Source organism: Artibeus jamaicensis, unplaced genomic scaffold (assembly GCF_021234435.1).
Source record: "Artibeus jamaicensis isolate MK-2021 breed Jamaican fruit bat unplaced genomic scaffold, CSHL_Jam_final contig_729, whole genome shotgun sequence".
Lineage (NCBI taxonomy): Eukaryota > Metazoa > Chordata > Mammalia > Chiroptera > Phyllostomidae > Artibeus > Artibeus jamaicensis.
In genome coordinates, this window is record NW_026521939.1 from 3,803,624 (window position 1) to 3,816,308 (window position 12,685).

Sequence of the window (12,685 nt, forward strand, 5' to 3'; positions counted from 1 at the left end):
TTATTGGCCATTCAGTTATCTTCTTTTGAAGTGGATATTTAAGTCTCTTTCCCATTTTCTTATCAGGTTGTTTGTCTTTTTACCGTTTTTACTGAAAAGTTCTTTTACGTATTCTGGATATACATCTTTTGTCAGATATATGTGTTACAAATATATTTTTTCGAGTTTGTGTTGCCAATTCATTTTATTAGCAGTGCTTTTTGATAAGCAAATATTTATAATTTGATGATGTCCTGTTATACAATTTTTTTTCTTTATGATTAGTGGGTTTTATTCCTAGCAAAATATCTTTGCATACTCCAAGGTTGCGATGATTTTCTTATCTGTATTATTCTAGAAGGATTATAGTTTCAGCTTTTATATTTAACTCATGCTCTATATCAAATTAATTTTGTATATGGAATGACATTGGAGTCAGTGTTAATTTTGTATATATGGATGCCCAGTTGTTCCAGCAGCATTTGTTCAAAAGATTTTTCTTTTCTTATTGCATTAACTTGGCACTTTTGTTTAAAATAAATTGACTGTGTTTCCAGGTCTGTTTCTGAACTTTTCTATTTCATTAAAAAAATTTTTTAGTTATTTATTTTTTAAATGTTTTTTTTTATTTTAAATATATTTTATTGATTATGCCATTACAGTTGTCCTATTCCCCCTTCATTCCCTTCCACCCTGCACACCCCTCCCCCACCATTTCCCCCCTTTAGTTTATGTCCATGTGTCACAAATTCTTTAGCTTCTGCATTTCCCACACTACTCTTGCCCTCCCCGTATTTTCTCCCCACTGTCTATGCTACTTACTCTCTGTACCTTCTCCTCCTACCTTCTCCTCCTCCCACTCCCCTGTTGCTAACCCTCCATGTGATCTTCATTTCTATGGTTCCGCTCCTGATCTAACTGTCCTCTTAGTTTGCTTTTGTTTTAGGTGTGGTTCTTAATAACTGTGAGTTTACTGTCCTTTCACTGTTCGTCTTTTTTATCTTCTTTTTCTTATATAAGTCCTTTTAACATTTCATATAATAAGGGCTTGGTGATGATGAATTCCTTGAACTTGACCTTATCTGAGAAGCACTTTATCTGCCCTTCCATTCTAAATGAAAGCTTTGCTGGATAGAACAATCTTGGTTGTAGGTCTTTGGATTTCATGACTTGGAATACTTCTTTCCAGCCCCTTCTTGCCTGTAAGGTCTCTTTTGAGAAATCCGCTGACAGTCTGATGGGAGCTCCTTTGTAGGTGACTGTCCCCTTATCTCTTACTGCTTCTGGGATTCTCTCCTTCATTTTAATCTTGGCTAATATAATTATGATGTGCATTGGTGTGTTTCTTCTTGGGTCCAACTTCTTTGGGACTCTCTGAGCTTCCTGGATTTCCTGAAAGTCTATTTCCTTTGCCAGATTGGGGAAATTCTCCTTTATTATTTGTTCAAATAAGTTTTCCACTGGTGGCTGTTCCTTTCCCCCTTCTGGTACCCCTATAATTCAGATGTTGGAGCATTTAAAGATGTCCTGGAGGTTCCTAAGCCTTTCCTCATTTTTTTGAATTCTTGTTTCTTCATATTTTTCTGTTCAGTGATTTTTTTCTTGCTTCTGGTCCACTCCCTCTATTTGAGTCCCAGTTTCCTTTCCGTCACTATGGGTTTCCTGTGCATTTCCCTTCATTTCAATTAGTTTAGCCTTCATATGTTCCTCTAATTGGTGACTAAAATCAACCAGTTCTGTGAGCATCCTGATCACCAGTGTTTTGAACTGTGCATCTGAAAGGTTAGCTATTTCTTGGTCACTTATAGTTATGGGCTCTGGGGCTTTGAGTACTTCTTGAGCCATGTTTTGGTCTGTTTGTGCCCGTTATATATGAGGAGCAGAGCCTTAGGTGTTTATCAGGGTGGGGCGACCCAGTGGCTGGGTTATGATGCTGTGTGGGGGGGTGGGGTCAGAGAGGGGGCAATGGCATTTGCTCTGGTCTCTCTCAGATTTCTGTCCCCTCTGCCGCTTCCCACAAGCAAATTGGGGCCTTTTGGTGCTGGTTCCCAGGTGTGTGGGCTTGTGCACCCTCCAGGACCCTGTGGGTCTCTCCAACGAACTCTCTGTGAGCCTGAGAGCTTCTTCCAGGACCTCAACCCCGAAAGTCTTTGCAATTGGTGCTTTCAGGCTCTAATTCCGGTTGCTGAGGCCCTGGCCTAAGTGTTCTGTCTCACTGCTCACTCCTTCGCTTGGTTTATCTGCATGTGAATGTGTGACCGCGGTCAGCCTGCCGCCTTGCGCCCTCACTGGATTCACCCATTGCCACCCCAGGCTTGGGATCCGCCAACTGCCCCGCGCGCCTACGCGCCTGCGCGCCTGCGCTGGTCCAGCTGATCTTTCTTGTCCAACCCCCGATCTGCCCCTAAATCCTACCCTCTTACTGGTCTGGATGAATGGTTCATTATTGTCAGACTTCTGTATAGTTCAATTTTATGTGTTTTGGCTGCGTTTTTGTTACTAAAACTTTGTTGTTCATAAACTTGGTTGTGCAAGGAGACACAGTGTTTCCACCTATGCCTCCATCTTGGCCAGAAGTCCTATTTCATTCATTTTTATGTCTATTATGCCAGTACAATGCTTTCTTATTTCTGTGACTTTATAGTAAGACTTAAATTTAGGTACCATAAACCCTCCAACATTGATTTTCTTTTTCAGATTGTTCTGGATCCTCTAGATCCTTTGTATTTCAAATAAATTTTAGGATCATCTTGTCTATTTCTCCACTAGGCCTATTTTGTAGGTTTTGCTATAGAGGTCTTAAATGTCTTATATTAATATTCTTTCCAAATATTTTGTATTATTGATGCTATTATAAAGGGAAGTTTCTTAAAATAATTTTTCCATTTTCAAATTGTTTGCTGCTTCTATGTAGAATATAATTAATTGTTGTATATTGATATTGTACCCTGCAACCTTTTAAAATTTCCTTATTCTGACAGTTGTTAATGTTTTTTTTTTTAATATTGCACAGGACTTTAATGTACTCAAGCATCCTGGTCTGCTAGTAACAAAAATTTTATTTTTCCAATACTTATGTTTCTTTTTTTTTCTTGCCTTATTGCACTGACTAGCACCTCTGGTCTGTTGTTAAATAGAAATGGGAAGAGGGGATATCCCTGCCCTGTTTCCAGTATAAGAGAGGAAGTTCAGTGTTTCCCCACAAAGTAATGATTTTAGTGTTGTTTATTCAAGTCCTTTTTAGGCTGAGTAAAATCTATTTCTAGTTTGCAAAGGGTTTGTATCATGAATGGATGTTGAATATTTTTTAAGGGCTCTTTTTGTATCTTTTAAAATTATCATATGGTTTTTGTCCTTTATTTTGTCACTATTTTGAATCACATTGATTGGTTTTAAATGCTCAGTCAAATTTGTATTCCTGTGAGATATCTACTTGGTCAGGATGTGTTATACTTCTTACATGTTTCCAGATTTGATTTGCTAATATTTTATTAAGTATTTTTATGTCTTCATTTATGAGCAATATTAGATTGTAATTTTGTATTTCTATCAAGTTTTTATATCAGTATTATGCTGACTTCATAAAAACTAGTTAGGAAGTTTCTCTTCTGCTATTTTCTGAAACAATGTATATGGGATTTTTTCTTAAATTTTTGGTAGAGTTTAGCAGTGAAGGCATTTGGACATAGTTTCTTGGTGGAATGCTTGTTCATTGTGAACTCAGTTTCTTTCGTAGGTGTGGGCTGTTTAGATGTTCTGTTTCTTCTAGTATCACTTTTAGGAATTTGTCTTTTTCAAGGAATATTTTATTTAAGTTGTCAAATTTATTAGCATAAAATTATTAGCTCAAAATATTCCCTTATTATAATTTCAGTATCTGTAGAATCTAAAGTTATGTCCCTTTAAAAACTCCTGGTATTTGTCATTTGTGTTTCATTTCTTTTTTTTTAGTTAAGTGATTATCAATTAATTCTTTCAAAGAACAAATTTTATTGGTTTCTTTCCTGTTGTTTTTTTGTGTCTTATTCTTTCATTTATTTATACTCTTATTATTTATTTTGTTTATTTTGGATTTGTTATTTGTCTCACTTTTTAATGTGGGAATTTAGCTCATTGATTCCATTACATTTCTTCTTTTCTAATAAAAAGCATTTAAAGCTTTTTAATACTATATACCATATAGCCGTGGCTGGTGTGGCTCAAGTGGCGTGAGCGCTACGGCCCAGCGAACCAAATTGTTGCTGGTTCAATTCCAGGTCAGGGCACATGGCCTGCGTTGAAGGCCAGGTCCCCAGTTTGGTTAGAGAGGCAGCCAGTCAATGTATCTCACCCATCAGCCAGCTGACGAAGCTCTCACATCAATGTCTCTTTCCCTCTCTTTCTCCCTCCCTTCCCCTCTCTCTAAAAATAAGTAAATAAAATCTTCAAATGTACCACTAAGGGTTTTTTTTTAATGGTTGATTGTTTTTAGTGTTTACCTTTAGAAAAGTTCGAGAAATTAAAAAAAAAAAACTACGATAAATAATAAAGTCAGCACACCAAGAAAAGATTATTGTCATGTTCAGTGGGTACAGTCTTTTGTCACCTACCACGTGTACACTAGAATTTCTTAGAAGCTCTTCTCCCCCATGACTTCAAAAAATGGTTAGAAATCACTAGCCTATGGTAGAAAAAAACTTGTATTTAGCCCTTTTTGTCCTCTGTGTGTTGGTCCTTGATTTACACATTAATTACTTAACTGTTTCAGGTACTGAGAGTGTTTGCCTCTCACATGCAGAGCCGCTCCCCACCCCCCACCCCGACAAGAATGCATTTCTACAGCCTGAGCCACCAGCCCCTTATCCTGCTAGGGCAGCTCCGAAGTACACTCTGGGGCTGTGTGTTTGCCATCTCTTGTTTCTTCTGGCTCCATTGCAGAAATCTCCATTCAGCTTTAACTGCTTCTCTGTTTCTGGTTCTCAGTCGCCTTTTTCTGGGGAAATTTTTTTGTTGTTTCACTCTTGTTTGCTTCATAGCTTAGGAACAGACTTTACATCTATGTCTTTATCTTATAAATGACAACTACAATTGCATATTCCTTGGATAGATAAATCCTTAGCTTCTGGAAGGACTGTAGAAATTAGCTACTAACCTCAGAATCTTTCTTGTATTTGGGCAGAGTTAGCAAATTCATTGTAGAGCTTGTGAGTTACCTATATTTTAGCAAAGAAGGTGTTTCCCAAGACGTTTTTTTAAACCATTAAATTGATAAATGCACACATTTAAAAAATTTGCATAGTATAAAAGAATATAAAATGAAGAGGGGGAAATCTTAGTTCCTTTTCTCTGTTCTTCTTGCCAATGACAGCTACTTTATCATTTCCTTTTGGTGGTTCACTCTACCTTTAAATAATGTTGTACCCACTTTGACCAATATATCTTGATCACTTCTATAAAAGATGAAAAACTAAGTATGTATAGTACCTTCCACTTTGTCCCTTCTCACTTTGGTTAGTTAGGTTATTTATATTGCTTATTACTTTTTTTGTATCTCTGTTGCTGTGCTTTCTGGAGAGGTTGATTCTAAGAGATAGCAGGAGGTATACAGCATGTATATTATTGTGACTGTGTAATATATAATTAGTATATTAGTATACAATAATATACTAAAGAAAAAAGGGGTGTGTAGATGGGGCCTACAGAGAAGAAAATGTACTCCTATGGCATCAAAACTTTGCTATCCAAAGAATTTTCCAAATTTCTCAGCCTTTTATGAGACTTTTTTTGAGAGAAGTAATTTTCTTTTCTGAGTGGTGTATTTTTTTAATGCCTCTATTTCACCTTCCTAATTGATAATGTTGCTGAATATGGAATTCTAGACCCAAACATTGTATACTTTCAGATCTTTAAACACATTAGCACTGTAATCATTGATTTACTTTCCTGTTTCATTTCAAGGTAGGTGCCATATTTTCCATGTCCTTATACTTCTAGCACCTAACCTAGATAGAGTCTGGTCCTGAGTGTGTACTGAGGTGTTGGGTGAACTAATGAATTACTAAATACTCAAGTGTCAGTTTCCTAAGCGCCTGCTCTGGGCTAGATATGGGGGAGGTGAAGTTATCCCCATTTCACAGAGGCTTAGGACAATAGAATAGTTCCTGACCAAGAGTTGGATTTGATACCGGTGTGATCTAAAGAGCCCTGTTCTTTTCCAGGTCTGGGATAGCCCTGTCCTCAAGGGAAGAAAGGACTCAAACAGGTTGATTGCTAGACACATGCCATATAGGGGACTGTTGTCTTGACTATAGTCACCACACACCTAAGAACACATTTAAGAGCTTATATCTTTTCATTTAAAAGTGATATCCTAGGAAGCATAAGAGAGGCCTTTTGAATTTCTACTTAAAAGAATACCAAAACTTTTCATTACAGAAAAAATTGTTAAGGTGTACAAAAGGGGAGAAAATAATATAACTCCCATCTAGCTGTCACAAATCACAGTTTTATTTCATTAGTACTCTCTCCCTCTCCCCTTCAGGTAATTTTGAAACAAATCACAGACAGTGTATCATTTCAGCCATAGTCTGTATATATGTATCAAAAAGATGAGCAGCCAGTTTTAAACAAAACTCGAATACTAGTACCACAAAAATTAATAATTTCTTAAGATATCCAGTGTTCAAATTTCCTGCTCACAAATTTTAAAAAATAATTTTGTTTGACTTCTAGTTGGCAAACAAGTTCACATATTACATTTAATTGACATCTCATATCTCTTAGTTTATGAGTTCCCCCTCTCTTTGGATTCTTTTCCACATACCAACCCCCACAGACCTCTGCAGCATATTTCAGAAACCAGGTTGTTTGCTCTGTAGAATTTCCCATGTTCTGGAACATTCTTTTAAGGTTGTTTAACATGTTCCCTGACTACTGTGTTCATAATTAACTTGTAGGTAGATCTATAAACTTGATTCAGGACTGAACTAATGACAAGAACATTTCAGGCCCTGGATGGTAAACTCAGTTGATTAGAGTGTTGTCCCTGTACGCCAAGGTTGCAAGTTCAGTCCCTGGTCAGGGCACATATAAGAATCAACCAATGAATGCATGAATAAGTAGAACAGCAAATTGATGTTTCTCTCTCTCTTGCTCTCTCTTTTTCTCTCTTCCCCTCTCTCCCCCCCTTTCTCTGTCTAAAATTAATAACATTTTTAAAAAAGGATATTTCACAGAAGGTTTTATATATTTCCTATTACATCACATTGTGTGGCGTAAAATGTCTACTTTTCTCTCTTCTTGTGATAAGATTGATTAAGTGGGTTGAAAATGTTGCTATTCTGGTCCATCAGTATGAAGTTTCCTACCAGATTTCACCTGATGGTTTTAGTAGCCCTTAATGATCAATGCCAGATTCATTATTTCATTAAGAGTTGCAAAATGATAATATTAAAGTTTTTTCCTTCTTATTATCCCAAATGCTTTTATTTAAAATATAAAATTTCTTCTTGTTATCTGTTTGGTTATCTGGAGCTATACTATAGTTCATCTAGAAAAAGCAGAATAAATTCTTTAATCTCTACCTCCAACACACCTTTTAAAAAAATTTACTTATTTTTGAGAGAGGGGAAGGGAGGAAGAGAGAGGAGGGAGGAAGGGAGAAACATCAATCGGTTGCCTCTCAGTTGTCCTGCAGTCAGTCGGGGACCAAACCTGCAGCCCAGGCATGTGCCCTGACTGGGAATTGAACCACTGACCTTTCACTTCACAGCACGACACCCACCCCACTGTGCCACACCACTCAGGGCCCTAATACACCCTTTAAAACCTGGTTTGCAGAGTACTTCATTCGTTTCCATGCTAGTACCTTCCAAAGGCAGGCAGTCAGATTTATATTATTTGTGTTTAATCATGGGTGTTTTAAATATATTTTATATATTTTTATACATTACAGTTGCTGTTCTTTTTAATGCTCTAATTATCTTGTTTATGACCAGTGGGAACCATTTTGAGTTGAGCATTTTAAGAGATGAGCAATCAAATTACCTTATCTAAAAGTCAGTAGAAGTAATTAATTATTCTTTGTGTGGTTAAGCTATCTACTTAAGTAAACATTTAGGTCCGCTTTATTTTTACTTTTACAGATTGCATTTAAAAAAATTTAATTTTGCTTTGTAATTATGTAAAACATTTACATGGTTCCACAGTGAAATCTATTGTACCAAGCTTGTCTCCCTGCTTTCTCCAACTCTTTTCTCTCTCCCTTACAATGACCAGTACTAGTTTTTAGTGTATCTTTCCCTTTTTACAAATATATAAACAACTACATGTATATACTCACTTCCTTTTCTTAAGTAGTAGTAATGGACCACACATACTTTTCTCTACCTTCCTTTTTTATTTACCATATATCTCTTATTCTGCTTCTGTTAAAATGTAATTCTTTCCACTGCAAATGGCTTTAGTGTTCTTTAGCCTCCTTACCTGGGTGTTTAATCCTAGTTTATATGATCAGCCTTGGAGTGAAATTCATGATTATTGTAAAGGTAGATGCTTTGTGAAAGATCAGTTCATGGCCTGTCTCTAGTTCAGATGAATATTTCTTCTTTTACCTTTTCCTATTTCTTTCTCTGACCCATCAGTATAAAGTGTAAAGCTCACTGACACACAGGATGCTTTTTGGAATACCTACAGATAAATATGAAAAGCAAGAGAGAATGCTCATATTCATTAAGCAAACTCTTCATTCCAGGCATTCCAGTAACTGTGCTAGGTGCTTTACATCATTTAAAAAAAAAATCTGTATAATAACTAAGTGTAACTGTTAGTGATGTTCCTGATTTATGTATGAGAAAGCTTAGTGTCAGAGAAGCTGAATAATTTAGCTAAAGTTATACATGATTCTAACTTACAGGTGTCATGAATCCATAATCCAGTGTATTAAGTTGCCTCTTAAAAACATGGCACATATACATCGATCAGTGTGCATATTTGAGAGAGATGCTCTCTCATTTTAATAAATTGTGTTTCAACATTACTTCTTCGGGGAAAGGATTTAGATATCTAGTTCCATGGATTATCGATATAAAACTGTATGTTTTTTAAAAAACAGACAGAAATGACCCTGGAATATACAAGCCCATGTAAAAAACATTGAAGTGTCATCCTTCTAGTGTGCTTGTTAGTGGTCATACCCTTAGAATCCAGTCTTGGTCTTTGATGGATTGATCAGTTGCTTTTTTTTTTTTAAGATTTTATGTCTTTATTTTTAGAGAGAGGGGAAAGGAGGGAGAAAGACAGGAAGAGAAACATCAGTGTGTGGTTGCCCCCTACTGGGGACCTGGCCCACAACCCAGGCATGTACCTGGACTGGGAATGGAACTAGTGACCCTTTGGTTCACAGGTTGGCACTCAATCCACTGAGCCACACCAGCCAGGGCTGATTGGTTGCTTTTCACTAGAGAAACCACAGCAAGTACAGAGGAAAATGACTTGGTGGTGAAAGGGAAGGGGAGACACTGAGTCTGTTCAGTCTGGAATAGTAGCTGGAGGCAAGGGGCATCAGGAACCATGATAAGATTATGAAATGCCATTATGAGGAGAAGAAGAATAATGGTTCTCTATACTCACAGGGGACTGAGGAAGAAATCTGAAGGGACTAAGGTAGCGTTGTTAGTCTTATTACACTGATTTAAATAAATTAAAAAAAACACTCAGAAGGGAAGTGGCTTGCTCCAGATCATAGAACTGGTGACACAGCTCTTTTCTGCTGGTCTGCTACCTTCTCCTCTTTGCTGTTTTTTTCTAGCCCTAATTGTATTTTAAGGTTTCTGTTAATTTCAGACTAGAAAGGTAGTAGAGACCTTTAAAATCTGTTCTATTTTTAAAAAAATAACCATGGCTGTCCATTCAGTCTTCCCTCTTATTCAGCTCCTTTCCACCTTGACATCTGACAATTGAAAGAAAGGATCAGTCTGACCTGAAGGCAGTATTTAAGAGATTCAAATAAACATTCAACATAAAAAATAGAGCCTAATTAATGTAAAATGCAGAAGTTTAAAGAATCAGGCAAATTGGTTTTACCGTGGAAACTTCCTAAGACATAAACCTAAGACATAAAGTTCCTAAGACATATCTTGAGCTTTTTAAAGTCAAGATGTAGAAACAACTCTAAGAAATATCCCTTTTAAATATTGTCCGGTCTGCCTGGCCAGTGTCAGGGAAAGCTGAACTGATCTCACTTGTCTACTTCCTTGGACTTCTCTTGGACCTCTCTTGGACCAGTAGGCCAGGACACTTATTTCTTTCAAAGAAGATATTTCTGCAATATTCCTGAAATAATATTTTTTAAAATACAGACAACTTAGATAAACAAAATGTGATATATAGAACAGTGATTTTCAACCAGTGTGCCACAGGTGTTTTTTGGTGTGCTGCAAAATTTTAATAATTAGTTTATGTATGCCATGAGGTGAAAGAGGTTGAAAATTGCTGGTGTGGGATATTATTCAACTTTAAAAAGGAAGGAAATTTTGACAAGCTACAACGTGGATGAACCTTGATGATATAATCCTAAGTCAAATAACCTAGTCAAAAAAGACAAATACTGTATGATTCCATTGTTATGAATGAGGTACCTAGTATAGTCAAATTTACAGAGGGAGAAAGTGGAATGGTGTCTGCCATGAGCTGGGGTTGGGGAGGGCACATGGAAAAGGATGGGAGTTAGTATTTAATACGTATAGAGTTTCTGTTTTGTAAGATGAAGAGTTCTGCGCTGCAGATTGGTCACAAAACAGCACTCCTGAATATAGAAGTTCACTTGAAGCCTTTCCTATGATTATTGGGGATGAGGATGTTGACCTATAATTCTTTTAAAATTTTATCAGAAAATTATGAATTATCAAGAAAAATAGTTGAATTTATAATTTTCAGTTATTACTGATCTGTTTTATCCTTTATTAAAGTACTTCTGTAGATGTAAAAGTTCTGTACATAAAATATGAAAGGAAGATAAAGTGATTGGAAATGCTGTAAGATCTGGCCTTTTTCCCCCTCATTTACTGTATGGACTATAGCATGTCTGGCAACCAGGTCAATTAATTAATTCTTAGATGAAGGTCTACTTTAAGAGATTTAGAGTATGAAGTGTCAGCGCTACAGAAATGGACAAAAGCACAGCTGTGCAAACAGAACAATTATATTTATTAGAAATTATATGTATTTTTAAAAGTGTTCAATCTCTAAGACTTCTATAGTTGATCTTTAAAAATCTGTAATTACTTTATTAAAATGTAGAAAATTTTAGTAATGACTTACCTTTCATTAAATGTAAAAATAGAAAAGGAATTAGTCTACATTTCCAAGAAAATTCATCATTTCCATTTAAAAGTTTTTGTATGCAGAAATTTCAAATTTGGCACAGAGAACCTGCTTTCACCCCATTTTAAAGCAGTATGTCATCTCAAGATTTTATTTTAAATAATTTGAAAACTCAGTTTAATCTGACTTTTGATGTTTTGGAATACGTTCATGTTTTATAATAACAGTAATATTTGAAAAGCGGTGTTTTCTTTCCATATCTTCATGTTATTTATTTGAATAACCATAATTAAAAGTAATTACCATCTGTGATTCTAATAATATGTTATATTGTTTATACTTATCTTCATATAACAGTATAATTTTTAAAAATGGGGCTAACAATTGAAATTGCCCTCAACACACTTAGGTGATAGGGAAGGGAAATGCTGTCTTTTTCATATCTATTAACCAAACGCAAAACAAATTTCCTATTTGAGTTGCCCAGATCATGTGCAGTTAGAATTATTCTTGTATTATTTGTAGTACTTTCAGCTGAAATAAAGTATGAAATGTGTAAATCCTATATTTTAATTGTCAGGTATAGAAATCCTTAACATTTTTCTGGCAGTCCTTTTTTGATGCTTTATACCCTACCCAGTACGTTATAAGGCAGCAGAAACTATGGCATGTTTGTGTTGGGGGAGGTTGGGTATAAGGATGAATGAGGACTATGGCCCAATGCAGAAGTTTGTCGTTGTGCTGATAGGTGGCTCCATGTTTAAATTCTGTCTACAGATTTTAGGTGCTTCCTTTTGTCCACTCAAGAATCTCTGAAGCAAAGATTTCATTTCATTCAACTGCATTGCTGGGAGAGCAGAAGTCAAATGCTTACCACAAGGGAACATTCTAGAGCTTTTCCCTTTTATACCCCTTTTTTCCAAATGAAAAAGAGCAAAATCTGTTGTATGTTTTCAAATCTCTATTCCCAAAATAGAACTAATTATAGAATCTTAAGTAATGGCTAAATTGATGTTTATTGTACAGTTCTTCATACTTTTCTGTATTTTTGAAGTTCTCATAATAAAATGTTGGGAAAAAATGGAACTGTGTCTTCTAGTAACCTTGTATTCATTTCCAACAGAGTAGGGCAGAGTAGGGGGTTCCGGACACCCACGAGTTAGTAAATAGCCATCTAGCTGATTATTTACCTACCCACTGGAGAGGCTGCTGGAACATTTAACCCTCCCAGCCATCAGGACCATGCTGTACCACCTCCTCGTGCTATTTACATCTTCCTTCCACTCTTTCTTCCTTCTTTCTCTCCTTGTTTCCTTATACTTGACAAAGATTTGGACCCTGCCTCTGAAAACCCATCAACATCATCTCTAAAAACATGGACCTTCCCCCTTTGCCCCACATAAAA

The 12,685-nt window shown here is 36.1% G+C and overlaps 1 protein-coding gene across 2 annotated transcripts in view; it reads left to right on the forward strand.

Moving 5' to 3' along the window:
• PARN (poly(A)-specific ribonuclease) overlaps window positions 1-12,685 on the forward strand; it is a 192,057-nt gene that overhangs the window by 146,035 nt on the left and 33,337 nt on the right. The window contains exon 23 of one of the 2 annotated variants that reach the window (XM_037141232.2): window positions 12,058-12,431. The exons of the other annotated variant lie outside the window; for it this stretch is intronic. Within the exon in view, the coding sequence (XP_036997127.1) occupies window positions 12,058-12,064 (7 nt within the window). The 3' untranslated portion in view covers window positions 12,065-12,431. Of the gene's footprint in view, window positions 1-12,057; window positions 12,432-12,685 lie in introns of those variants that run through there. 2 annotated transcript variants of the gene reach the window in all.